This window comes from Ascochyta rabiei, chromosome 15 (assembly GCF_004011695.2).
Source record: "Ascochyta rabiei chromosome 15, complete sequence".
Lineage (NCBI taxonomy): Eukaryota > Fungi > Ascomycota > Dothideomycetes > Pleosporales > Didymellaceae > Ascochyta > Ascochyta rabiei.
Window position 1 is genome coordinate 417723 of NC_082419.1, and position 26620 is coordinate 444342.

A 26620-nucleotide genomic window follows, 5' to 3' on the forward strand; every position below is an offset into this window, starting at 1 on the left:
TCTCTCCAAGCATACGTTGTATGTCTCGTTTGATTCAGCGGTTATTCATGGTGTTCTATTGTATAGCGAGCCACTCTGATCTTGCCACGGTGATACCCTCGAGGCGGAGACGCCTCTTTTGACACGATTTTTTTTTTTTGCGTTCACACGGATGCATGTACAGATATGGGAGGCTACGATAGAGTAGGACATGTGCTGGATGAACGTGCACGATGGCTCAATGCAAGCGGATGACGACCCCTAAGACCTTTGACATGGTGAACGACTGCGTGGTGTACGCAACGCGGAGTGGTAGTGGGTGACACAGAATGCAGCGACTTTCCGACCGTCCATCGGAAGGCAATGGAACGGACGATTGTTCGCGAGTTCGCGCCCCGGAAAGGCCTGCTGCATGGAGTCGGCGTGTAGAGCGTGTACTAGGGCAGCTACCGGCGTGTGGCGGCGACACGGCCCCTTGGTTATCTCCTAGTCGGGTTAGGCGATAAGGGTCCCGAGCTCAGCTAAGCTTTTGGGTCGCGTGGAGTAGCTTGGTTGGGGAAAGGCGCCCTTCAGCTTGCAACGACAACGGCCGGGTCTGATAACATGCGGGGTGGAGGGGAGTATAAAACGTATCTTGCCCTCCTCGAGGGAGCCGGTATCTCCGTTCTCCCCAAATCTTGCTGGTCACTGTCACTGGACTGCTGTTTGACTTGGTGACTCGCTGCAGCCGAACGACTCGCATTCCATCGCGCAACAGGTTCAAGCGCTGAGGCCCGCCCGCCCCCGCATTTCGAGCTCCCGGCCAGCGCTCGACATATTTCAGTGAGACTCGGAGCGTAGCCTGTGCCTCGACACCTCAGCTTCGCAATGGCGCACCTCCTCCGCACAGCAGGCCGCGCGCGGTCGTCGATTGTCGGCCCCACTGCACAGGCAGCCTCCAAGGTGGCGGCCGCGGTGTGGCGCAGGCAGTATGCTTCTGCGGCGGCCGTGGCTGCTGTCTCCCCGGACAATGGCGAGCACGCCTTCTTCCCTGGCGAGCCCAGCCAGCCGATGCTCAAGACACAGATCCCCGGGCCCAAGAGCAAGGCGGCCATTGAGCGCCTGGGCAAGGTCACCGACACACGCAGCTTGAACATGATGGCCGACTACACGCGCAGCAACGGCAACTAGTATGTGCAGCAGTATCGACGAACCGAACAGGCGATTGACGTTTCGCAGCATCGCTGACCTGGACGGCAACGTTCTCCTCGATGTCTACGCCCAGATCGCCTCGATCCCCGTGGGCTACAACAACCCCAACCTGCACCGCGCAGCCACTTCGCCCGAGATGGTCTCGGCCATCATCAACCGCCCCGCGCTCGGCAACTTCCCCCAGCACGACTGGGCCGACATCCTCGAGACGGGCATTCTGTCCGTCGCGCCCAAGGGCCTCACCCAGGTCTTCACTGCCCAGGCCGGCTCCGACGCCAACGAGCTGGCATACAAGGCCGCATTCATGTGGAAGCGCCAGCAGGAGCGCGGAGGAGCCGATGCCGACTTCTCCGCCGAGGACGTCAACTCGTCCATGAATAACCAGGCCCCCGGTGCCCCTGACATGTCCATCCTGTCCTTCAACAAGGGCTTCCACGGCCGTCTCTTTGGCAGTCTGTCCACCACCCGCTCCAAGCCCATCCACAAGCTCGACATCCCTGCCTTTGACTGGCCCCAGGCCCCCTTCCCCGCCTTGAAGTACCCTCTCGACCAGTTTGCCGCCGAGAACGCTGCCGAGGAGAAGCGCTGCCTGGAGGAGACCGAGCGCCTGATCAAGGAATTCCCCAAGCCCGTCGCCGCTGTGGTCGTCGAGCCCGTCCAGTCCGAGGGCGGCGACAACCACGCCTCTCCCGCTTTCTTCCAGGGCCTCCGTGACATCACCGCCCGCAATAACGTCATGTTCATCGTCGACGAAGTCCAGACGGGCGTCGGCGCAACCGGCAAGTTCTGGGCCCACGACCACTGGAACCTGCAAACCCCGCCGGACATGGTCACCTTCTCCAAGAAAGCGCAAACCGCCGGCTACTATTTCGGCAACGATGCGCTCCGTCCCAACAAGCCCTACCGCCAATTCAACACCTGGATGGGCGACCCAGCACGCGCGCTTCTCTTCCGCGCCATCATCCAAGAAATCGAGCGTCTCGACCTCGTCAACCACACCGCCGCCACCGGCGACTACCTGTACAGCGGCCTACAGCGGCTATCGGAGCGCTACCCGCAGGACATCCAGAACCTGCGCGGCCAGGGCCAGGGCACCTTCATCGCGTGGGACACCCCACGGCGCGACGAGATCCTCAAGCAGGCTAAAGCACATGGTGTCAATATCGGTGGCTCTGGAATGGAGGCGGTTCGTCTTCGTCCCATGTTGATCTTCCAGCGGCACCATGCGGATATGCTGCTCGAGAGGCTCGAGGCGGTGCTTAAGCAGTAGCTGTGGTGTCCTGTCATTTGACCTGATGGGTTTCTGGGGTGAAGCATGTATGGAGTTTTTACGGCGTTTGGTTTCGACAAATCGACATTTGAATTGAACATATCGGTATTCTTGGGGCCGTGCTGGATGCAGTCGTAGTTACCCCCCAAGTAACATGTGAATGACGACGAAGACGTTGAAGATATCACTCATTCATGAATCTACACAGCATGGTATACAACTCCACATCCCATCACGTGACGCGTTGGGAGTGCACAGATTGGCTGTTGATACGTTCGCCGGCGGGATGTTCAGCATCGACACCCGCATCCCCAACGCGCAGCACCCATCGACTCAATACAGGGCAGCGGCAGGCTCCCTATCCGCGCTCAAGCTGGGAGACCCATTGCCCTTGCCGATGGATGGCCAGCATAGACACTGCGCGCTGTCGGGCTGTGCTGGGATCACGGTAAAGAGTTTCTGCTTCCTTCTGCTTATTGGATGGAGATGCAGTGAGTGTTCTTGCTATCTAAAATTGACTCTCCTACTTTCAGCGCTTCATGAGTACCCTTCTGCGTTCTTAATATCTCCACTATAGCTTTAAGTGGTTATGCTAAATTTACGTAATTTAGCTAGAGGCTACCTATGCGTAGATACTTCTGCTGTGTAACAGTGGGTGTGTAGAGGTTAGGTAGAGGTAGAGGTAAGGGTAGGAGAGGTACTGCCAGAGGTTTCCTAGCACGTACTAACATCGTAGCAAATCTGATAGCTAAATAGAGAGAAGTGTTTAGTTCCGCGTAACTAGTTACAGCGCAGTTTAGCTAGCACCAAACGCTCAGTGCTCTAAAGACCGGCCATACTCCCCAGGGAAGAAGAAGAAATGGAACGCTTGAACTTCTCTACGCACGGTAGCGAACCCAGTCAAGCTTTGAGCATATGTGCGTTACAATGCTTGCAAAGCGTGAGCTGGAGTCTTCTCTTCACCCAGAGAGAGAGTTGCAAGCTGTTGTGGCTCCTGCAGAAGTACTGTGTGTAGTGTCCGAATCTGCGCAACGACCTATAATCCGTCTCTCCCAAGGTGAATTTCATGGCTGCTGAGCTACCAATACCTTCTCTGCTTGTAGCGTGCTCTGGTATGGCTGTAGTCAGCTACGTAGAAGAAAGATGCACTGCTCAAGCGCAATTAGAACCAATCCGTATGAAAGGGATGTAGAAAGCTAACAAGCCTATGGGTGGCGTTGATAGCATTGAAGTCATAGATCCAGCCATGTATTACAGCGCCAACTCTTCCGTAAGTCCATCTCGAATCATGGAGTACATCAGAGCTCACGCCTGAGAGATCCAAACCCGCACGTTACTCGACTTGCTCGACCTTGGACCTGGCAGGCTACCGAAGCTGCAGCTCAAGATCAACTACAAGGTACATTGAATTCCAACGCGTTGAAAATTTCCTCTCGTCTCTGTCTGAATCCGGTATACAGTGCTCTGGGTAGCTGTTCGCCCGTCATGACTCCAGGAAACGATGGCCGATTGAGGGTGGGAAATCTACCCGCGGCCGCCATGACATCGACCTGCTGCGCAGGGGATTCTGCGAGTCTCACCGGCACGCAATCCGCCCTGTCGCTTTGGCAATTCGGGAAGCATAAATCCAGCAGAGGTCCTGCTTTGTCTGGTGGACAGAATGACGGCACTGACCGACAGGAGAAACCTTTTTCGCATACCGACTCTTCTACTTTGCACTTCCTGTATTTATTTAGGTCTTTTAGGAACCTGACGTCTATGAGGCCCGCAGTCGCATTTGGTGATATGTCAAGCGAGTCTGATGGAGGGCCCTCTGGACCTTTGAATCGAGCGGGAGCTCCCGTACTTGGCTTGGGGGGTTGTTTACGTCCTGTTTTTGTCCGTGTGGAGAAACCGGTAGAGCCAGGGGTACAAGTGCTTGAGTTGGTCCACGCGGCTGTTGCGACATCTCTCCACAGCCGGCTCATGTTATAAACGTTATTCGGCGTGTAATACAAGCGGCAGTCTGAAGGCTCGTAGCGAAACTGAAGCGGAATAAGATCGTCAGGACGCATTTGGTCGCGGATATTAATCGAAGCGAACTTTGTGAAGGCTCCTGTATCTTTGCGCGGATGGAGGCGCTGGAAATCATCCTCATCGCCCAAAACGGTCTGCAGCCAGTCGTAGTCATTATCAAGGTCGTATGCTGTATAGGGGGCAGCTCCCCGGTTGCCACTCGCTGTTTGCATTGGTCCCCGTACAGGGCGTCCTCCCAGAGATATTGTTCGTACGTTCGCCATCGCCGTCATAAGCTCGACAAATATTGCGCAAGCGGAGGAACATAAACCGTCAGTGAGCTTGGATAAGATGTTAGATTGTTGATTGAGAAGTGGCTCTTGCTACTCACTAGTACGATGTTGTCAGGGGCCCATTTCTCATTTTCAACAGTGGAGCTCGAGTTTTCCCAAGCGCCATAAGTTGTTCCGAACGTGGCTCTGTCGAAGGCTCTGTCACTGAGATTGTAAGATTGCTTGAATGCAAGTCAGTGTATGTTGATCGTCAGCGATGACCGAGATTACCTTGTTAGAGAATTTATCACCGTGGTCCAAGACGGGTCCAAAGTACTCCGCCCAGGAATTGAATTCAAGACCTGTTGCAGCGTTGATGCGGTTCGTTGCAACCCATTCCGATGCAGCAAAGAATTCGTGGTCGTCAGATTGCTGGTCCAGAGATGTATCCAGGGACTGCCACCACTTTGTATACGCCGTCCCAAGTATGTCTGCTATCTCGTGACTCCTGATTCGACTTCCTGTGTAGGGGCTGATTGTGGGAAAGAACTTCTTAAATGTTCTCAGGGCAAGAAGTATGAGTCCGCCGCCGTTCTGCTGGAGATCAATGATCACACGCTTAGTGTTCTTCGCTGTCGCGTTCCCGATAAACTCGTCAATAGCGTCTGAAAAACTGTTGACATGGTTTTCTCCTTGATAAAAGCTTGGTATGCTGAGTATGCCGGTAGATATGTCCTCCATGATGTACCCGGAGACGACACCGGCGCCAACGATCGATAAGTCTCTCTGAACAACGACCGGATCATTTGGGTATGCTTCAATCAAACCATTGGAGACACTGCACCAGTTCTTGACCAACCCTGCGTCACTCGAACAGTGGAGATTTGATTCTGTTGGAGGTGCGACCAGATTACTTGAGTTCCACGTGATGTTGTACTCTGCTGGCCACCACACTGAAGGAGCACTTTCATCAAAATCAGCGGGCACTAAACCCATTACAAAATAATTGTAGAAATCTCCAGGAGTGGTCAGAGGGCCAGTGTAAGAGTCTTCCACATATATCGCAATCCAGATAGTGTCCAGAGTGGTGCCATTCTCAAACGTGAAGTTGAGCTCGTTGCCTGGATAGAAGATCAGACGCTGAAATAGACTCAGATACCCTTGCACATCATTGGCAGGACTATCCATGAGCGAATTCCAGTCGGCGTGTGGTTCCACATACCCGTCGGAATTGAGTTCTGCAAGAGAAGTCAAGTATTCCACGACTTCTACATTGTTGATTTTGGAGACGGGTGATGGGTTGTATTGGTCTATTGTAGCAGCGAGTAGGTCCTCCTGTAGGTAGATTTGAGGTTCTCTAAGGCCGTCTTGGGAGACAGATATGAGTGTGTAAGGACTGGCGTATCTGAAGGGTGACATTATGCCTGAATCTAAAATGACGTGGCTATCGTGCATGCGCCTTACGAGCAGCTGTACTTGTGCTTCAAAGGTGTATTGACTCTTGTACATGCCTGAGCTGATGTTTGCTCTGATATACTCGAGTTCCTGTTGGACGTTGACAGGCGGCTGCTGGTACCCTTCAGGAGGATTCTCCAAGAAGGTTAATGTGCTCTGGAATTCCAGTGTTTCATTGTAGTAGTCGATGAAACGAGAGGCTACTGCAGCATCGAAAGGTACTCTGCTAACACAATCGTACACGTCGGATGCGGGGAAGATGAAAACACCTTATGTACGTTGGTTAATGGTTACTTTAAGATTTTATAGTAACAGACCTTGTTGGGCCTGGCTTATGACGTTCAGGCATGGTAGATCTGACGAGACCGTATCCTGACGCTTGTGAAGGTGACCGAGTGAGATTCGTGGCGTAGCGCGGCAAGCGCATGCTAAGTATAGCAGTAACAAGCTCCCAACTATTAAAAACATGTTGGCAAAGAGATAAAGCACTGAGCGATCGATTTGGGTCCACTGGTAATGAAGACGATGGAGATGTCCTGGAAATCCAACTGCAGATGTTGCAATCACACAATGTACGAAGCCCCGCTACTTATGAAGGAAGCTCTTATAGAGAAATCCTGGAAACGGAAAGCAAAATTAGGAAAGGCTGACAAAAAGGCAACAAGGCAACTGTCACCGACGATGCGTGTGCGTTAATTTTGCAAGCCTCAGATAAGCATCAGCCCCGAAGGACGATCCCATAAGCTAGTCCTCCATGCTAAATTTAGTTAAAATTATGTAGGTAATATATTATAAGGTAATTGATGGTCATAAGGCTGGAAAGTGGTATGATCAGTGTGGAAGAGGGTTGGGGGCCAGATCCTGCTTGGCACACCCTAATTGGTCCTCTGCGTGGTTGCAAATCGGTGTTAACTCTGCATTGTCATGGAGCAGAACGCCTCTGATGCACCTTTGTTAGTCGTTAATGGAACGGTGCAGGTAAGACCATCTTTGCAGCCTGCAATCTTTTATCAAAAAGGGACGGCCCATTGAGCGGCAGGACTTGTTTGTGCATCTTTGTACTGCTCTAGCTACGAGTGATACAGCATCCTTTCTTGATACAACAGAATAACCCATACGAACCATCGTAGGCGATTAAGAGACCTTTTGATTCGGCTGCACCATGCGTCGTGCTGAACAAGAAGAACAGCTTGAACTACCCATCGACTTTCACGCTGGTCTCTACTGTGACCTACTTGATGACATCAGGTTTCGAGCTTGGAAACAAATACGTCGGCGCTGGCAATTGCACATTAATGGAGGGCCGGGAAGTGGCAAGGTGAGTAGCCGAGGAAACATTTGCGCCATCTATCACGAAGCTCGTCTGAATGATAAGAACTAATTCAGTTGTCCCAAAGACCACTCTAGGAATTCAACTTGCGAGACACCTGCAAGACGAAGGCAGGTTTCCGATAATACTGCTCCATGTCCACGATTACAAGCCACCCGTTGAAGAAACTGCTACGCTGTGTAGCCTCAGACTTCTTCACAATGAGGCCTACCGGTCAAAGAAATTCACCAAAAGCAATGAGCCAATCATAGTCAGCGGGCTAGATAGCTTGGCGTCAAACTCGGATTCCCAAGAACTGCACAAAACCCTGGCCAGATGTCTCTATGAATCAAATGGATGTTATCTCATCATTGATGGCCTTGACAAGTGTCAAGAATCCATCCAGAATCAAATGTTTCAAGGATTATCTGCCTTCGAAGCACAAGGACTGAGAGTGCTCGTTCTCAGAGGTGCGCCCGAGCTGCAGCCGTTCGACTGTTACTATTACTGCTGCGACAATTGCCAACACTCTCCCGTCGAAGCAGATGGTCTACAAATCTATTGGCAGTGCTCAACTTGCAACTATCATCTCTGTGACCCGTGCAAATCTATTGGTATGGATTGCAGTAGCGAACACCTGCAGATGATCGAGCCTTATAAGACTGTCAACATTGAGCTTGCCCCAAATCTCTCGGGGTTGGAAAAATTTGTGCAGCTTGACCTACGCAGGGAGTTTGGACAGGGTGTTGGCGATGAGATAATAGAAGATATTCTCGGACGGAGCGAAGGCAATATCAACCTTGCGAAGCTGAGACTAGATCATATCCGTGATTCTGGATCACCTCGCGATGTTTTATCCGTTAAAGATCGACTTCCTCGAGAAATTATTGCATTCTTCGACACAGAAATACAAAGCGTCAGCATCGGAGATCCTATGCAACGTTATCAAGCGCTGATTGCTTTGGTTACGGTGGCGGAAAAAAGATATGTCTCAGTATTCGAACTCGAACAAGTGCTGGGTTACACCGATAACTCTGAGCCAGGACCAATTGACGAGAGTTATCCATATGTGCACCGTGCACTCAACGCAACTCATGGGATGCTTCGTACCACTGTCTGGCTCGGCCGCCAGGATCCTAGCGACTCAGAATTGGATAGGCACAAAGTCACCCTGTACACAGAAGATTTGTACTGGTACATTCGTGATGACTATAACGAGGATCTGACTGTGGCTAAACAGTCTCTGCACCTGGCATTGAGAGAAGAAGAAACTCTGAATCGCAGCGACAGCTTGGGACAGGTGATAGGAATGGACAAAACAGACGTCGCAAAAATCAAATGCCTTAAAGGAGAACTGGGGCAGCCGAGAATCGTCAACGCTATACTCAGCGATCCAGGACCCATCTGTGAACCTTGTAAATATATTCTGTTCGAGAGCGAAGGTAATTCCGGATACCTTACTTGTTTTGACTGTGTTTTTCCGGTACAATGTCCCATATGTTCCTACATGTACAAGGAAATGAAGGACAATACGAATACTTCATCCGGATTCCGCTGGTCAAGACGGACGATGGGCCGAGCCTCAAATGTTACTGAGCAACTGTCTGTGAATTTAAAACGTGGTGGCTTCGGTACGACAAAGCTTGAGCGGACCTTCATCTTCATGCTCAAATCAGAGCTCAGTCTGGTTCCTAACTCGAATGACCTACGGACGAGTACACATCTTGGACACACCGGCACGCAGATCAGATCATGGCTCCAAACATGCCAGGATGAGCATGATCACTGTGGTCACAGAACTTCGAATTCGTATGTCCCCAAGCGCCTTGTAGACGTTGATACAGGAATCGAAGGGCTGTTCCGCATCATACCAAAGGCCGACAAGCGTGATGGACCTTACGTTACGCTGAGTCACTGTTGGGGCAGGAGTCCTAACTTTCTGGCACTGACTACAAACAACATGGAAAGGCTTATGGGTGAGGGGTTCTTATCTTCGGATCTACGCAACAGAAACTTCGACGAAGCGATCCAAGTTGCAAAGCATCTAGGTGTGAGGTACATTTGGATTGATTCTCTATGTATTTGCCAAGCAGGAAAGAAAATGGATTTCTCATCAGAAGGTCAATACATGCATCTGGTCTATCAACATTCCCTTTGCAACATTGTTGTGGCCGATTCGGAGAACGGGGACGGCGGGCTGTTCAGGCTACGACCACCAAAATCATTATTGGGTACAAGCATGAAGCAATCATGGGTAATACTGGAAAAAGACTTATGGGATAAAGAGTTGCTTCAAAGTCCTATCTACAAGCGTGGCTGGGTCTTCCAAGGTAATGTACCAGTCTTCATCTACGGAGCAACACTGACCACAAGCAGAAAGAATGCTCTCCCCTCGTATTGTCCACTTTACACGCTCAGAGGTATTTTGGGACTGTAGCGCAGTGAGCGCATGCGAAAGTCTGCCGCATGGTATCCCACTTGCGCTCTCTGCAACAGCCACCACGGATCGCGGCTGGCGTGGCCGTCTGCAAAGACAGAACTCCAACCAGAAAGCTGTAAGATCCACGACTGAAGACTCGCTTGAGTCGTTCTGGAAGTCTGCTATCCTTAACTATACTTCATGCGAGCTGACGAACCAGTCCGACAAGACATTGGCTATCTGGAGCGTTGCGAAACTAGTGCGAGACCAGTTGGAACTTGAGGATGAGTATGGTTGTGGTCTTTGGGCTAATGCGCTTCACGAGCAACTAGCTTGGCAAGTGGAAATAACGAAGAGAGAAGCCAGGATGGACTCGCTACAAGCAATATTCCCGAGCTGGTCGTGGGCTTCTGTGAATGCGCCAATCCAGTTACGTGACCGCATTGTCGAGAAAAGGTCCTACACGATCAAGAGTCACGAGAGGAATCGAGTCAGTTTCAATGAGTTTGTGGACAAGGCAACGCCGCGCGACCGCCAGCCGAAGTTTGCAGCATCCCAGTCACTTGCCATCTGCGGTTATTTGATTCCCGGGCATGTGTCCCAGAATCATCTTGACTTCACTTACAAATTTGAGTACACAACAGCTGCTACACCCGAAGACATCAATTACTTCAAGGTTACACTTGATGAGGTGCCGATTTTAGCACTTCTCGCTGTACAGGGGCTTCAATTCCTGCCGCTTGTAGCTAGGAAGATTAACGATGAGGGCAGCGCGTATTCCGGCACCGGACTTGTGCTCATTGCTAACCACGACTTTCGGCAACTCACTCAATCCAAGCTCAGAAGGAGGATCGTGGAGCTGGCCAGTCTTTATCGACCCCGAATTTCGGAGAACCGAAACAGTGAAGACTGCAATTTGGAAATGAGAAGACTGCGTGGAAGCATACAACTCCTAGACTCGTGGCTGCGCGAAATGAAAAAGAAGGATCAAGAAAAACCAAACCTTGCAGCACTCTCGTATCGCAGACTTGGTGCGGTACAATTCAGTGGTCTAGCTGCGGAAGTGTGGGACGAATTTCGCAACAGTGAGGAGAGGCGTCTTTGGCTAGATTAAGCACTTCGTCGACCAATATATTCAATTGAACGTAGAAGGCTATGAGAACAGGTGGTACGTAGTTCATAGTCAGACTTGTTACCGACCTAGATGCTGTAGAAGCGACAAAGATGATGGCGTATACTAAGTAGACCATGGCACACAACTTGATCTGCACGCTCCATTTCCCCAGTTGAAAATTTCCATGCTTTGGATGTCTACCAGCAAGCTGACGAACCGTAAGAAAAGCGATTGGGACGAGGCACAATATGTATAGCGCAATGGTAGGTAGGGAGACGAGTGAATTGAAAGTTGCCGCTGAGCAGAGATTGATAAGCGACAGGAGGCAACATCTAAAGCCAACAAAGAAGAGCGCAGGTATCAGTACATGTAGTGTCGGACGGATCTATACGCCTGTTAGTTGAGCAATTTTACTATAAGAAAAAACCTACATAGGTAAAGTGTTGATGGAAAGGAAGACCTTTATCGGATACGAAGCGCCAGACCAAACGAGCTACAGAGGCAACAATATTGAAGTTGCCTATCTGGTTTACACAGATCTCAGTATTTATTTCATTAGCTCTTGCTAAATCTTTACTCAGTGTTCTTTTTAATTGCATTACTTCGAAACAAATAGAGTCGCAAACCATCATATAACTTACGCCTATGGTCGCTTTCTACGCCCTTTTTTTTCTCTAATTCCGGTCTTATTCCAATGCCAGTTGCCACCACCTTGGGTTCTGATGTCAAAGATATACTCTACAGATGGCAACATATACTACCCGATCACGATTTTTAACATATCGACGGACGCTCTGCTCGCTATCTGGATCTTTCCAATCATTTCAGGTCTGCATATGAGGGCGCGCGCCAATTTTATTGTCATGTGGTTGTTCGGTTCACGGTTACTCATTTGTGCAGTGGATGTAGGGCGGATGCTAATCATTTGTTAGGCTCTTCAATCGAAAGATCAAACACGTAAGACTCCGTGTCCTTACCGAACGATAAAAAAAATCGGCTTTTTCGCATTCAACCCTTTCTCTCTTCTTTACAAGTAGGCCCAATGAAAATACACACCCCTGCAGCTCAGAGCGGCGCATCAGCATCAAGAGCGAGATGCAGCGCTGCCGCTCGCAAATCCCATTCGCAACACTGGGCGGCCGCCCAATCGAACACAAACCAAGCAAACGGGCCTGAGGTTGGGCGAGCTTCCTAAAAAGCATGGAATGCATTGTATGACAGCCTGACTAGGAGCCTCAATAAGACACCCAGCATCTCAGAGCAACCTCTACGATACCAGCAAGAGCAAGGTATCGCACTATCCACGACTATGTACGCAGGAAGAAGCGACCTCCAATAAAAGAGTGTACATCATAGTCAATTAGTAGCTACGTCGTTATCAAGTGAAATTGTGCACAGAGGAGAGGGCACAGGTTAATTAGGGGGTGTCAGGGTGCAGAAGGATGTCCATGTAATTCATAATCGAGCGTAAGATATCACGCGATGACACGGTAGATACGGAAAGCTCCTCTTACCGGTTCAGTTCTGATGTGCTACTTTTTCCTCGTACATCTGTGTATAGAAGTCATCTTTGTAACGGCTCAAAGCTAGGGCTGGTCGAGTGCGAGTCGAGAGTAGTTATGTACAGATATGCACACATATGTCGATATGTCTGATCTCAATAGCTGATTCGGCGCAATCCCTGGTTCTCCGGCTTTTTGTATGATGGTTGTACGCAGGTGGTTAATCCATGAACGAAACAATCCTAAAAAGCCTTTTGGGTGATTTACAGTGCCATCGCTTGCGTGACCACATGCCTAAAATATGGCATTCAAAGTATTGAGCTGAGACGTCTTCACGTTCAGCTGTGCTAAGCGTGGTGTCCCTTCGCGCATTCAAAACTTTCAAGAAAACCGTCGACCGGATCTGATTGTGGTGAGCTTCTACTTGTGTATTCCTAGTTTGTGGACTTGCAGTACGCATTGGTCAGAGACTGAGAGTTCGAGCTGCTTTGTACTGTGTAAGTTTGAGACATCCACGACGCTTGTACTCATTAAGAGTTAGTCACTGTTTCCCACACTGCAATATGGCACAAATACGATTAGATGACAGTGTCAGCTCTTGTTTATTGAGTCGGGATGATTGGGCATAGCGGTGCCACATTGGCGGCAAAATGTTACTGAGTTGGGATTGGGTACAAAGCGCAACTGACGGAGGATAATGTGTGCAATACCAGCATTTCAAGTGGAAGACATTGTACGCCATCCTTGGTTGAGCAAAAGAAGCAAATGATGTACATTACATAGTATGTACAAGATGCTGGTGTCTCGCCCTTCTTTGTAATATGATAGAGAGGTTGTACGCTCGCCATGATTCCGTCATCCAAGTTTCGTTACGTCTTCTTCCTTTTGAAAACTATGCCATTTCTCCCTTCCTCTCTTCCCTCAAAGCGTTCTTCACAATGGCTCCACACATTTTCGCATACGGGTTTGTTCGAACGCTCATTTCTCTTGCAGCCTCATCGCCAAACCGCGCAGCTGCTGCAAAGTCCTTCGATGCCAGCTCTTCTAACTCGCTCTTATCCATTCCTCTTAGTTCTGTTCCTGTTTCGCTTGCTTTTAGGTACAAGAAAGCACGATGGGAGTATGCTGTCCGTAATATGCGCGCCTGATATGATGATACCGGTGCTATTGGTGCAGCTGTAGGCAGTGAAAGAAGAATGGCGTGTGCTAGGTCTGTGAAAATCATTTCGATGTCCGGTCCCGGCGCGGAGAAAATGTTTTGATCGGTCGGTAGCGATGCTTCTATCTTCAGTCTTTGCAACATGGCCCGGTTAACGAAAGCGCTTGGATATGTTGGGTTCGATGTGATGATATCGTTTAGACTTCTTATTGCTAAGTCGATAGATGTGCTACTTGAGTCACTCGATGCTCGTTGGACGATTTGGTTTTGTTGAGTTTCGAGGATGGACAGTTGCGAGGAAGATATGGTAGGGTGAGGTGAGATTGATTCGTCTATCGCGGACGCATCTTTTGACTTCGCGACTGACGATGGGAGAGTCTCGGGATCGAAAAGCGCGTTTAGAATGCGGGCGTCGTTTGCTGACAACGAGGTGTTTATTATGTCAACGGCCATGTCAGCAAGGATATGTAGTAGATTGTTGACTTGTGGTGATGAAGCCCCGAGTTTTGATGTTTTTATTGTTATACTGATAATCTTCTGTGACTGTCTTTTGGCCGTTGAGGAAATTGGTCTGATATCGTTTGTAGGTTCGGCTTAACGGCCGGGCAGCCCAGGAGGCGGCTCCTGACGGGTTTCGATGGCCGCTTTACCATGAACGGCTAGGGCCCCTCCCAAAATGGACACCACCATTTCACCAACGCTCGCTGCTTGACAATGTGTATCTGACAGCTTATTAATTCTTGGGCATCGCGTATAGGCCCTATTTCGGCTCCCTTGTGACAACAGAAAGAGATACAGAGTTGTCAATCCTATTGTACGCCACAATGATCCGAACGCATGCTTCGGGTAGCGGCGGTAGCGGACATCAGCGGACAAATAGTGTCGCTTCAGGAAGGCACCGCACGTACGTGCTCTCGGCATAAGGAGTCTGATCACCGCAAGTGAGCAAACTTCGCATGGATTACAATCACGTCGGTTCTTCAAGGAAAGCAGTGAGTGGCGGACATCCTGGTAGATAAAGGCAAAAGCGGACCGCCCGGATTGAATAGCAAGTACATAACTTCGCACTTCTCCCGTCTACCTGAGTGTATAACTTATCACATAAGTTTCGGATACTTCCTGACAACATGGCCCCTGCAGCTATCTCACCCCCAGGCTCCCCAGTCCCTCCTGCCACATCTTCTTCTTCTTCTTCAGACCTCGCCTCGTACCGCGGATACCACCATGTCCACTGGTATGTAGGCAACGCTAAGCAGGCCGCTTCTTACTATGTCTCACGTATGGGTTTCGAGCGAGTCGCATACCGTGGTCTAGAGACCGGATCCCGAGCGATCGCCTCCCACGTGCTGCGAAATGGCAACGTCACATTCATCTTAACCTCGCCTCTGAGATGTCTTGAGCAGAGCAGTCGCTTCAGTGAAGAGGAAGCAAAGCAGCTGAAAGAAATACACGAGCACCAGGAGCGTCACGGTGACGCCGTCAAGGATGTTGCTTTCGAAGTTGACAACGTTGACGCCATCTACAACGCTGCCGTCTCCGCTGGAGGTGTGTCCATCGCCGCACCATACGATATTTCCGACGCACACGGTACCGTTCGACTCGCCACCATCCGCACATATGGCGACACAACACACACCCTGATTCAAAAGTCCACGTACAACGGCATCTTCCTTCCCGGCTACCGCGCAGAAGCCAAGACTCTCGACTCACTGAACCGCTTCCTGCCGTCTGTTCAGCTCGAAGCCATCGACCACTGCGTCGGTAACCAAGACTGGGATGAGATGGAGAACGCATGCGATTACTACGAGAAAGTGCTTGGCTTCCATCGCTTCTGGAGTGTCGACGACAAGGATATCTGCACGGAGTACTCGGCCCTGAAGTCCATCGTCATGGCCTCACCAAACGAGGTGGTCAAGATGCCCATCAATGAGCCAGCTAAGGGGAAGAAGCAGTCCCAGATTGAGGAGTACGTTGACTTCTACGACGGCCCAGGAGTACAACACATCGCGCTACGAACAGACAACATCATCGGTGCGATTACCAACCTTAAGGCGCGAGGTGTCGAGTTCATCAAGGTGCCTCAGACATACTATGATAACATGAAGATGCGTCTCAAGAAGGCGGGTCTTACACTGAACGAGGACTTCGAGACCCTCAAGAGCTTAGACATTCTCATCGATTTCGATGAGGGTGGTTATCTGTTGCAGCTATTCACCAAGCACTTGATGGATAGACCAACAGTTTTCATCGAGATCATCCAGCGCAACAACTTCAGCGGTTTCGGCGCAGGCAACTTCAAGTCATTATTCGAGGCAATCGAAAGGGAACAGGAGCTCCGAGGTAACTTGATATAAGATATGGATCGTGTAACAGATAAAGCGTCCCAAACTGTCCTCGTTATTAGCTCGATATTGATGGCGTTGTGGGTCTCTCCATACCAGCATAGCAATACAATTTTTTTCTGGACAACAAAACGTCTACGTATGCTCTGTGTAGGCTCTCAAACAGTCCGTATACCCGTAAGTGAGCAAATATGCAAAGCTACTTTAATCTGCGCCAACACCTGCCCTGCCTCAGCACGGTCACCCGAGTTTGTTGATTCTCATTGAAAATCTCAGCAAAGCTGCGGCGGTACCATTTGAACAGTCGCTAAGATTGTGGAGATTAGGCAGCCATCTCTTCAACGATGATGTGTACTCGGGTGTACTCGGCTCCTCGAAACCGCGAGTGATACGCAATTCCGAGACTGGGGATTTTATTCTTGAATTATGTGAACAAAATGGACCGGCAATATGATTTTACTCAGTCGAGATCCGGGAGGCAATCATCATTTTCCTGTCGCATATCCAATTTCAAATCGTCAACACCCAACGCCTCTGGGTATCTAAACTCAACAACTCCAAATATGCTCACCGCACACTTTTCTTCACTGGCTCTTACTGAAGCCAAGTTCGTACAGAAACCCAAGCACGAGCTGGCCGTGTTGGAGGACATGCTTGGGGTCAATGTGTTCGATGGTGTCGTTCGCTGTATGGATATAAGGATTGCGGTACTCGAACGCAGCTTCGAAAATGAAAGATGCCGGGTAACCATTCCTTGTAGCGGAGCCATGATCCGAGCAGGCATAGCCACACACACTGTTGACGCGTTCAATGTCGGTATACTACAACCGATTAAATTTTCGTGACTGGGAAATAATGAAGAGCGCGGAAACCTTACCTCATCGATGATACGGCCAACGTACTCGTTCAAATTTGGATCGGTAAAGTCTGTGATTAGACCAAAGCTCTCTGGCTTGCCTGCATTGATTGTACCTTTAGTATAACCAACCATATCCTGGTTCAACATTGCCCAGACGTCTTTGCCAGCGTTGGAGTACTGCGTGAAGATGTCTTGACTGCCACGTAGGCCACCCTCCTCAGCAGCGTACCAATGAAATTCGATACTGTTTTGCAACTTGCTCGGGCCAAAGTCCTTGTCGGAAAGAAGCACACGGAGCGACTCGAGCAGCAGGAAAGAGCCCGAAGCGTTATCATCCACACCTGGCGCTCTGGCTTCCAGACGGTTTGCGCCATTCACAGAGTCTAGATGCGCACCAACAACGACCGTTCTGTTGCTACGCCCAGGTACCGTGACTACAATAGACTTCTGTGGCCAGAGTGCGTGCGGAAAGGCCTTGGCAGTGACGCCCTGCTTTTTCGACTTCAAAACCACGTCCTGCACCTGACTTAAGAGCCACTCGGATGCTTGAGTGCCTGTGACGGTCTCGGAAAAGCGTGTGTGGTAAATTGCATACTTCTCGAGATTACTCTTGATATTGTCCCACTTGAGCTTGGGGAACAGGCGTCTGATGTTCTCTTCGTATTTGAATTTGGATGGGTATGGAGCAGGAACCTTGACGGCTTTGACCTCGGCGTTGAATTCTGTGATATCGAAGAAATGACTTCCGCAGCCACCGCTCTGTCCTGATCAGTAACACATCATAGTTTGAGTTACATCAATCACTTACAGACGACAACTCCCATCGCTCTTCTTCAGTGATTTGCACAGTCCGACCGGGAGCTGTTTCAATAGTATACAAAGCTCTAGGCTTAATCTGCTCCGGCTCCGCGATGACAGCGGTAGCACAGGCCGCGGCAATGAGAGTAATGGCCTTCATGTTATTGACACAGTTTGATATGAATTGGCGAAGTAGGTCTGAGCTGGGAGGTACGAATCATAGCGAGAACTGCTCGATACAAGTACTATCAACCTGTCTGTCGCGGTCGCCAACACGACATGCAGTCAGCGGATCCATCGCGTAATAACATGCTGTTTGCGATATTTCAGTAGTCAAGCTGGCAACACCAAGACCGGGAATATGCTGAAAGCACCAATGAATATTTTGCAGCAGTCTAAAATAATTCTCGGCGTTCTTGTCCCTGTGGAGCATGCGACGAAATGTCTTGTCGACTGCCTAATATGATTTAGTCTCGAATTGACTTTGCTGGTAGCGAGCATTTATGTGCCTAAAGCCAGTCAGAATTATCCAATATCTGCCTGTAGGATGGAGAAACGGCTGATGTTGATACCTGTGGGCATGCCGGGAGGAAGGCTTTTAGCGTTGACTCATGCGAACTAACTGTTGAAGGCCTGATCAAGGTAGTCAGGTAGTATTTAAGCCAGCTGTAGGCTCGAATACAATATCTGCGCGTCGTTCTGTGAGTATCTCAGAATCTTGCAAAGACATAAGGCGGTGAGCGGTCGTAGATTCCAGTTTCTACTATACGTGGCTAATATCTCGCCTGAAATCAAACGGTGCTACGCAATGTGAAGAGAACCTGGTCAAGACGCATAGTCGTGCGTGGTACAATGGCGCGTATTTCGTTTGTTGATGGTCGAGCGAATAATCTATCTAAGTTTGGTACCGGACTCTTTTTCCCACTTTATTTCACTTCACTTCACTTCCATTCTTGGTAGCCAACTGGATCGCCGCAAGCCGTAAGGTTAATACGCTGTTTTTTTTGCAGAAAGTTTGCCGCAATCTTTCCTGCGGCTCTCCCACGCTCGTCACGCGACAAACTCCCGTTTGAGTAGACTTGACCTACGCTCGTATTCGCTCAGTCCTGCACCAACTTCGCCTTTTACTCTGGAAGCGAATAAACTGTACTTGTTCTGTTATCAACTCGCTGTGCAATGCCTAGATTTTCACGCTTCTACTCTCCGTCCGAGGCGGAAGCACTTGCTAATATCACGCGGCTCCTTCCTCAACCGACGGAATGTGCGCCGCAGTTCACTAACAGCGATGCGGAACAGTTGTCTGGTCTTCTCAGTAGCAAAGTCGTCTATTCACGGCGCCCGCGGAACGATTTCAACCAGCCACCATTCAGTCTACCACAACCCGTACAGCCCGTCGAGCAACTATTGAGTATATCTGGTTTCAGTATCTCTCATGAAACCGTACATCGCAGTAAGAGCATGCACTATTCGAGCTCTTCCGAAAACTTAACGGAGTGGAAGACCAGGAGTCGGACGCCAAGCTCGGACGAGCCATTCCCTTCGCCAACCTCAAGTGTCAAGGCCGAGACTTCGAGCACCAGCAACAGCTCACCGGAGGATGATTCGGCGCACGCGTGGGTCCATATTGAGGAAGATGATCGTTGCTTATTATGCTAACATCGACCAGGGCTGCACCCACGCTGGGAAAGCGCGAATACAGCTGCGGCTTGTATTCAGACTACTACGCTGCCTATCCACAAGATATACTTCAAGGCATGGACACCCAGTTCAGCAAATACTCCTACGATCTTCACGAAGGGAGCACTGCTATTCCATTCATCATGGCCCAGGCTCCAGCAGACACGCACGCCCAGCTAGTTGCAGTCGATCGAAAGCTCTGGACAGCAGGTGGTAGCAATACTACTGAAGACACTCCAGCAAACGAGACAGCTGCAGCCACCGTTCTAGAACGCTTTCAGAACATTGAAAATCAGCGCCTGGCCTCGATCAGGCGGATCACACAGGCAGAGGGTGCCAAATCGGAAGATGTATACGCATTACACAACGACAGATCCATTTCAAAACGCGCGGCATTCATTGCGAAGAGTCAAGCCTCAAAACATAGCTTGCTTGTTGTTGGCAAGTCTGCGAACCAGAGACGCCCCGCGATGCATAAGAACAAGAAGCGGAGATCGATCATGCTATCGCCGCCCCCCACGGATAGGAAACATGAGCAGAAACTAAAGCCAGAGCTACCGGCTGAGCAGACAAGGCCAACCATCCTGATCTTGAACCAGAAGGAGGACAATCAACGACGCGACATGGACTCCGCTTTGCAGGGAAAACGTCTTGACTTGGACAACACGCAACATGTGCATGAATTGATGGAAAAATTGGGCAAGGCGATGACAGAAGACCATGAAGCCAATGAGGGTCAGATAGTGGGGGAAAAAGCGGGAGTAGGTGCATCAAATTAGACACGAGCGTCGCTGACATCTGAAAGGATAATTTCTCAGACGAGAAAATTGGGGATCAGGTAAGCAAGACGATGAGATTGAAAGGAAAGACGAGGAGGAATGCAAAGCATCGAATTGTACGATGAATGTTCGTCTCAGGCTGTGTACAAATGGTGTACTCCCGAACCTGGGGCATTGCAGCTCTATGAATATAACACTCGCGCAGCAACGCAAAGCAATTCAAATTAGAATTGTCTCATTCGGTGAGATCTCAATGTAGGCAATGGAGTTACCGCCATGTCGTGCTCGGTGTTTACTAAAGTCTTTGCGAGCGATACCACTGGCCAAAGCCGAACGGTGCCCCGCAATAGCCGGTAGGTCGTCAGCATGAGCCGTCGGAGAATCGCATTGAAGTGCAATTTCTGCACGCAGCTCAGCAATGTGAATCTCCAAAGTGAACCGAGAACACTGATTTCTTGTTCCAGGTCAAGCCGAGCTGTGTAAACGTTAGGTTCACATCGATCCGCCTCAAATGCTCGCTCTGTGAACAAGAAGGCTGTTAGCGTCGGCATTCCGCGGACTCGGCACTCGGTCCCGACGGCGCTTTACCCACAGGCAACCCTTTCAGTCACTACCCGCCGCCAGACTTAACAGTCTTGTTCCTGCGCCATCCGCGCAGCACTCCACCAGCCTGTGAGATGGCCACAACACAGGACCCGAACAGTGCCTTGGGTACACAGGATGCAAATTCGACCACTAAGAAGCGGACCCACCCCGAGGACTTCAAGCGCGCCTACAAGGCTTGCATTAATTGCCGGCAGCGCAAGGCAAAATGCATTCTGGGCACTGGGCCGGACGGTGGTGAGCTAAAGCCACCGTGCCAAAGATGCAAGCGAGAAATGCGAGAATGCGTCTTCAGATCTGAACGCTCATGGGTGAAAAGACGAAAGCCTGGAGAGGTGAGAGATGAGGAGGAAGAGGAGACTCTGAGCTCGAGACCTCAGACTCAGCCCCCTGCGCCTGCACCCGTACCTACCCAACCGTCTCCCGCGCAAAGGTCATCTATCTCGGGCCATGGATTCACGCCTGTGCAAAGTCCTTATTTGAATGGACGTGCACATCGCTCTGACATCCTGTCGCCACCGGCTCATTTTCGCCGAGTATCATCGTCTCAGCCAGATCTTGCCCACTCCGTGATGAGGACTGTTGTTTCTAGCGGCAGTGATGCTTTGAACCTGCTCTTTGAGGCTGCGAACCATCGCGATGCTATCGATAACCAAGAAGCAAACGGGTCGCAGGCGTACGAAACCCCAAGGTCAGGACCGTCTTGTGGGTACGATGCTGGGTCGCCGTACCACACATTCCGAGCGCAGCCAGTGCAGATGTCAACACCATCGCCAGAGACGCTCAAGATATGGACGTCATGTCGATTTGTGCAGATGGGGTGGTTTTCTGCGCACGAGGCCGTTACCTACGTGGATCTTTTTTTCAAGAACTGCTCACCTCTATCGCCTATCCTCGGCGACTTCTACTCGCATCACGAGAATCACTACTCATTAATAGCATTGGACCCGTTCCTGTGTGTCACCATACTCATGATATCGTCTCGCTACAACATCCTGCCTGGCGTAGGAGGTGCATCAAGAGGCTACTTTGTCCACGACCGATTGTGGGAGCAGTGTCAGCGCTTCATCATGAAGATCATGCTCGGTCAGGTCAAGCCTTCAAAAGCACAGAGTCGGACAATTGGCTCAATCGAAGCGTTGCTGCTGCTTTCAGAGTGGCATCCGCGCGCACTGCACTTCCCCACTGCGGCGGACGGATGGGACTGTGAGCTGATGATCGGCGCAAACAACACCACAGCAGAAGGCGCTAAGCTCTTAGAAGGAGACACGACATCAAGTCGATGGCTTGAAGATGTGATAGAGCCTGCCAAACGATCGGATCGGATGTCGTGGATGTTGATGGGCTCTGCCTTGTCGATGGCCCAAGAGCTGGGCCTGTTCGAGGACAACGCTAGCATCGACAAGGATCAAAGGTCATACCCCAAGTCGTCTACCGAGTTCCTGATATTACGGCGCATACGAGCTCGGAAGCTTCTCTATGTCTTGCTGGAGCAGCTGTCGTGGCGTCTGGGCTGCACTTCTATGATACCGCAGAGCCTGAACCACGCACTGATGGAGAAGATCCCAGTAGATTCCGCTACTGGCGCCGTTGAGCAGTGGCAATCGTTCATGAGTGCATGGGTCGAGCTCACCAAGCTCGCGCGGTCTGTATCTGACACTATCTATCCCTCTGCAGCGACAACGAAGAGCTTGCTGCGGACCGGACGGTACATCGGACTGTTGGAGCACTTCCAACCGCTATTGACCTCGTGGCGCAAAAAGTATCTAGATCCTTGTAGTATGTACCTTCAAATTTGTGTGCTGCCCAGACTGACTCCCGTGCAGAACTGAAGGTAGGACTACATGACATGCTCACGATTGAATACCAATATGTCCGCATCTACACCAACTCAGTAGGCATGCAAGCAGTCGTCGAACGAACCCTCGCCGAGACAGATACCGATGTCCCACAGGACGATATCTTACCCATGAACCTCGAGCCCAGAGACTACGACTTCATCCAAGAAGTCGTAGACGGAAGCTGTCAAATTCTGCAAAAGGTAGTCCAGCTCTCAGAATCAGGGGCCCTGCGCTATTCGCCCGTGCGGATATTTCTGCGCATTACGACGTCGTCGATATATCTGATCAAAGGTCTGAGCTTGGGATCACGGAACCAGAAACTGCAGTCGTCGCTCGACATCCTGGATGCCGCAATCCGCGCTCTGCGTGCCAGTACGTATCACTAGCTCTTAGCATCCATGCATAACTAACAGACACGCAGGCGTTCTCGATGACATGCACCTCGCCTCCCGCTACGCCACTCTCCTCGAACTACACGTCGCTCGCTTACGCGACAGTTTCGTCGTCTCCTCGCGCCCACCGCGGATTCCATCGCGCGCCACGTCTGCCGAGAGGAATGGCACCACGGGTATGGACTTCCTGAACAACCATGCTGGTCAGTCGGCGCTTGCGGGGCTAGCAGGAGATGTAACGGGCATGATGCCTGACGATGATTGGCTAGCACTGCCTTTTGATCCGGCGATGGCGCCGTTTGGACTTGACAATCAGCAGAATTTCCAGAGCTTTGACGATGGGACACTGGACTTTATCTGGAATCTGCCCATGTAGGATACAGCGAAATTGTTGGAGCGAACAGAAAAAGAAATCGAGGAATGATTCTTGTGTATTGCTACATATCAAAGCGGCGTAATCCAAAACGATAGTACTACACCGTTTGGGAACATGAACAGCGCATCCGACTGACTATGCACGATATGCAACGACCAATCCAGATGAATTACACTGTACTTTGCACCGGCCCATACACCCCAAGGCCCTCAGCATGCACCTGCACTGGCACACGCTAGCATGGAATCTTTTCATCTCTCTCTTCACCCTCCACCCTACGAAAACCGACCACAAGAAGATCCACACCCCCGATCACAAGCTGTAGCCCGCAATCAGTGGCTCGCATCGAACCCCAGCCCCGACTTCGGCTCCGAGAAAGCGTTTCCAGCTGTGCTCTCAACGCGGAACCTCTGACAGTACAAGGGGACAGTGACGAAGATACTTTTCCATTCCCAACTCGTCTCACTTTTACTTTCGCTTCCACAGCCCAGCATTTACGATTGACAGTAGGAGTGTCTCCGCAACTCCAGCCAAACGGCATGTTCCGAGCCCTCGGTGCATATCAACATTTTTATTTTTTTGATTGGCACCATTACGCGTGGCAGTGAGAAGAGATGTCTAACATCACGGAGGTGTGCTTTGGTCGGCGCTCAACTTGTGCAAGTAATTGTATTTGGTTAGTCGCATAGATACGTAAGTATTACAGATTACTCTATCATAACATTCCCTTCCCTCGGTCAGAACGTGTGCAGCGTGCCCTCTGATGCAGCTTCGTCAAGTTTTGAGCGGTGGCTGCGAAAACAAGGTGGACAAGGATATGTGTCAAGTTCAGAATTGGGGTAGGATAAGCAGACGGTATAGCATGACTGCGAGGCTCTTCCAAATGAAGCATTAACCCTGAAACTGTCCCAGCTGGTGTCGGCACCGGTAGCTAGCGCATCAACAGCAGCAGTAGATAGGGCAGTCTTTCCATCGAAAACACTGGGCCGGATTGGAGCGGAATCAGCTAGCTTGTTGGCTGCCGGAGTCTGGGTCTCTGGTGTAGCTCCAGGTGTATTGTCGAGAACAGGTGTCGCCTCAGGTGTGGGGTTTACGGCAGGTATAGCTCTGGAGCAGTTGTTGCGACATTTGACATGACTTTAAGTGTTACCGCCACATCGGTCGAAGACTCAGGTTTAGTATCATAAACGAGTGGTTGAATCGACTCCTGGAGTGTTCGCTAGGGTACAATGGACGCAACTTCAGATAGAAGCCCAAAGACACATATGTGGTCAAAACCCCCACAAAACTCGCCATTCATACAGCTAAGGAGATACCTAGGGTTTTCGTTGCATGAAGGACCTGGTTCTTTGTGGTTCTCTTTGTGTTGGAGTTGGAGATTGTTTTGTGTAGTTTGGTCATGCAGCGTTGGAAAATCCAAGGATGGCGCTGCAACAAAACTTCTTTTAGAAAACCCCCTGGATTCAAAGCTTTCGGAGAGCTAAGCAGCTCAACAGATAGACCAAACGGTTGCCCTTGTCAGATTCGATGCGTTTCCAAATTTACCTCCAAATGGCTGCCGAAGAGATTTTTTGCTTCAGGTTAATCCTCGTGGTTGTTTGATTGTCGTAGCGTAATTCTCGGATTCGAGAATTCACAGATCCATCAATCGAAACTTATGCACAAGCTCCAAATTACTGTCTTTCTCGACGTGTTGGAAGGAGAGCTTTCGGCAATACGTGGAAGGAGCAGTGACTGAGGCTAGGCCAGTCGTTCAGTGAGCGTGTGGTTTTAGATAGCCCGTACTGCGAGCATACAGTTACACTGGCTGCGTACGAGACCATACGTACGTGTCGGTGCACTGGCAACCTCAAGTCTCTTTGATGGCTTCAAGCTCCTCTGGTCTACCACCGCCAACCATGTGTGTGCCATCACCATTTCCGTCAAACCAGCGACTGCTTCTGTGCCAGCTAGGGAGATTCTCTGAATCTTCGTCCTCATTCTTGCAACCACGTCTACACCCACCGCCTTGTCGCCAGTTGGTACTTGCCCATTTCATGCACCGAGCGTACTCTGCGCATCGACCAGATCTTCTTTTTTTGTTGGCAGAGAATTCGGTGAGTGTCTGACGAGGAGAGAAGCGTCGCAGGGTGATGATCGAGTGTGCGCAAAAATCAGGTATCGGGACCGATAGATGCGTCAGGGCCAGAGCGGTAGTCTCGAGCGATTCGAGAGTGTAGAGTAGTTCAATAGTCGAGGATGTAAGGAAAGGCTGTTGCGGCTTTGAGAGTGTAATAGAAGATAGTGACGATGCTTTTCGCCGAAGTACCCTCTTTTGCCCTGGTCCCAGCTCTCTAGAAGGCATATGCCCATCCTCCACAGCTGTAGGAACCGGTGTGATGGCTCGAGCAAAGGCATCATCCATCTCTTCAAGAGCGCCAATGGCTGGGCCATCTATCTCCCACTCGAGCACCTCTTTGCTGCAGTCCGCCATGCCCATATAGATGAGATCCTTGAGCTCCATGAGCAGCTCAAAGATCATACGCTGCGGTATTGGACGCTGATCGAAGAGCGTTTGTATGGCTGGGAGGAACTTGCGTGCTATTTCTCCACCGGTGTAGATGTTCTTTCCGTGCGAGAAGGGCGCGTTGTCTGCCATCTGGATTTCGACTTTTGACATCTGGCGACTGATTCCGGCAGCTAGATGGCGGATTTGTACGAGGGGGTTTTGCGTGAGGGAAGCTTGGAGGGTCGGAGATAGATCTGGGTTCATGTCAGCCTTGCTGTCTTGATCACGGCAGAAGAACAGGTGCAGCTGCGTACCTGTAAATGAGACCTCGCCAGCAAGCATGACTAGAGCTTCGGCAAGCTCTTTCTCTTTTTCTCTCAGTTCTCGTCTCTGCGCCTGCATGCTCCGCCATGGAACCACAAAGCTGATGCTCTTCCCGCTAACATCCACTGCCTTTCCATCTTCGAGTTCTGAGGTCGTTTCAACCACGTTTGTCTTGCCGTATTTTTTGCCCTTGGAAGCTCGTACGTCGTCTTGGTGGTATTGAAGCGTGAGGTAAAAGTCATTTTTGTCGCGAGTGTTGCGAAGGTTGCGCCAAACCCCTACCAGGGCTTTTGCAGAGAAGATTTGTTGTGCAGGCATGGTGATGCGCAACGTGGAACGTCGCTCACATCGCAGAGTACGAACGTATAGTTTGCGACGTGTTGCTACGCGTACTCGACTCGGTGTCGAAAGAAGGTACGTGAGATGTGAGGGTGGAGCTTGCTAAGCTGGCCGTGCGTGTGGATTCCATCCTTGTT

The 26620-nt window shown here is 50.5% G+C and overlaps 9 protein-coding genes across 10 annotated transcripts, besides 3 other annotated features; 5 read left to right on the top strand and 4 right to left on the bottom strand.

Annotated features, from left to right (window-relative positions):
• Nucleotides 1–846: 846 nt before the first annotated feature.
• Nucleotides 847–2440, top strand: EKO05_0008588 (uncharacterized protein; the record flags this gene model as incomplete). The annotated part of the gene is made up of 2 exons (XM_038941772.1): nt 847–1148; nt 1198–2440. The coding sequence occupies 2 exons, from the start codon at nt 847–849 to the stop codon at nt 2438–2440; spliced, it is 1545 nt and encodes a 514-aa protein (XP_038796128.1).
• A 659-nt stretch (nt 2441–3099) lies between these two features.
• Nucleotides 3100–3151: a tandem repeat.
• A 677-nt stretch (nt 3152–3828) lies between these two features.
• Nucleotides 3829–6630, bottom strand: EKO05_0008589 (uncharacterized protein; the record flags this gene model as incomplete). Its single annotated transcript, XM_059637333.1, has 4 exons — nt 3829–4776; nt 4827–4949; nt 4999–6431; nt 6480–6630. 4 exons carry the CDS (start codon nt 6628–6630, stop codon nt 3829–3831), a joined length of 2655 nt encoding a protein of 884 aa, XP_059493316.1.
• Nucleotides 6631–7324: 694 nt separating this feature from the next.
• Nucleotides 7325–11004, top strand: EKO05_0008590 (uncharacterized protein; the record flags this gene model as incomplete). 2 transcript variants are annotated; one of them, XM_038941602.1, is made up of 3 exons in its annotated part: nt 7325–7480; nt 7560–9801; nt 9848–11004. In XM_038941602.1, 3 exons carry the CDS (start codon nt 7325–7327, stop codon nt 11002–11004), a joined length of 3555 nt encoding a protein of 1184 aa, XP_038796130.1. The 2 variants fall into 2 exon arrangements, with proteins under 2 accessions (XP_038796130.1, XP_059493317.1); XM_059637334.1 differs by having other exon boundaries at nt 7325–9801.
• A 2394-nt stretch (nt 11005–13398) lies between these two features.
• On the bottom strand, nt 13399–14118 carry EKO05_0008591 (uncharacterized protein; the record flags this gene model as incomplete). Its single annotated transcript, XM_038946574.1, has 1 exon — nt 13399–14118. One exon carries the CDS (start codon nt 14116–14118, stop codon nt 13399–13401), a length of 720 nt encoding a protein of 239 aa, XP_038796131.1.
• A 674-nt stretch (nt 14119–14792) lies between these two features.
• EKO05_0008592 (4-hydroxyphenylpyruvate dioxygenase) lies at nt 14793–16019 on the top strand (the record flags this gene model as incomplete). The annotated part of the gene is made up of 1 exon (XM_038946575.1): nt 14793–16019. The coding sequence occupies one exon, from the start codon at nt 14793–14795 to the stop codon at nt 16017–16019; it is 1227 nt and encodes a 408-aa protein (XP_038796132.1).
• Nucleotides 14844–14860: a tandem repeat.
• Nucleotides 16020–16591: 572 nt separating the features above from the next.
• Nucleotides 16592–17824, bottom strand: EKO05_0008593 (Bacterial leucyl aminopeptidase; the record flags this gene model as incomplete). The annotated part of the gene is made up of 3 exons (XM_038941636.1): nt 16592–16828; nt 16885–17625; nt 17675–17824. 3 exons carry the CDS (start codon nt 17822–17824, stop codon nt 16592–16594), a joined length of 1128 nt encoding a protein of 375 aa, XP_038796133.1.
• A 762-nt stretch (nt 17825–18586) lies between these two features.
• Nucleotides 18587–18612: a tandem repeat.
• Nucleotides 18613–19122: 510 nt separating this feature from the next.
• On the top strand, nt 19123–20120 carry EKO05_0008594 (uncharacterized protein; the record flags this gene model as incomplete). The annotated part of the gene is made up of 2 exons (XM_059637335.1): nt 19123–19277; nt 19331–20120. 2 exons carry the CDS (start codon nt 19123–19125, stop codon nt 20118–20120), a joined length of 945 nt encoding a protein of 314 aa, XP_059493318.1.
• Nucleotides 20121–20797: 677 nt separating this feature from the next.
• Nucleotides 20798–23332, top strand: EKO05_0008595 (uncharacterized protein; the record flags this gene model as incomplete). Its single annotated transcript, XM_038941534.2, has 3 exons — nt 20798–22502; nt 22550–22936; nt 22986–23332. 3 exons carry the CDS (start codon nt 20798–20800, stop codon nt 23330–23332), a joined length of 2439 nt encoding a protein of 812 aa, XP_038796134.2.
• Nucleotides 23333–25181: 1849 nt separating this feature from the next.
• On the bottom strand, nt 25182–26462 carry EKO05_0008596 (uncharacterized protein; the record flags this gene model as incomplete). Its single annotated transcript, XM_059637336.1, has 2 exons — nt 25182–26074; nt 26135–26462. The coding sequence occupies 2 exons, from the start codon at nt 26460–26462 to the stop codon at nt 25182–25184; spliced, it is 1221 nt and encodes a 406-aa protein (XP_059493319.1).
• Between the last annotated feature and the right edge of the window lie 158 nt (nt 26463–26620).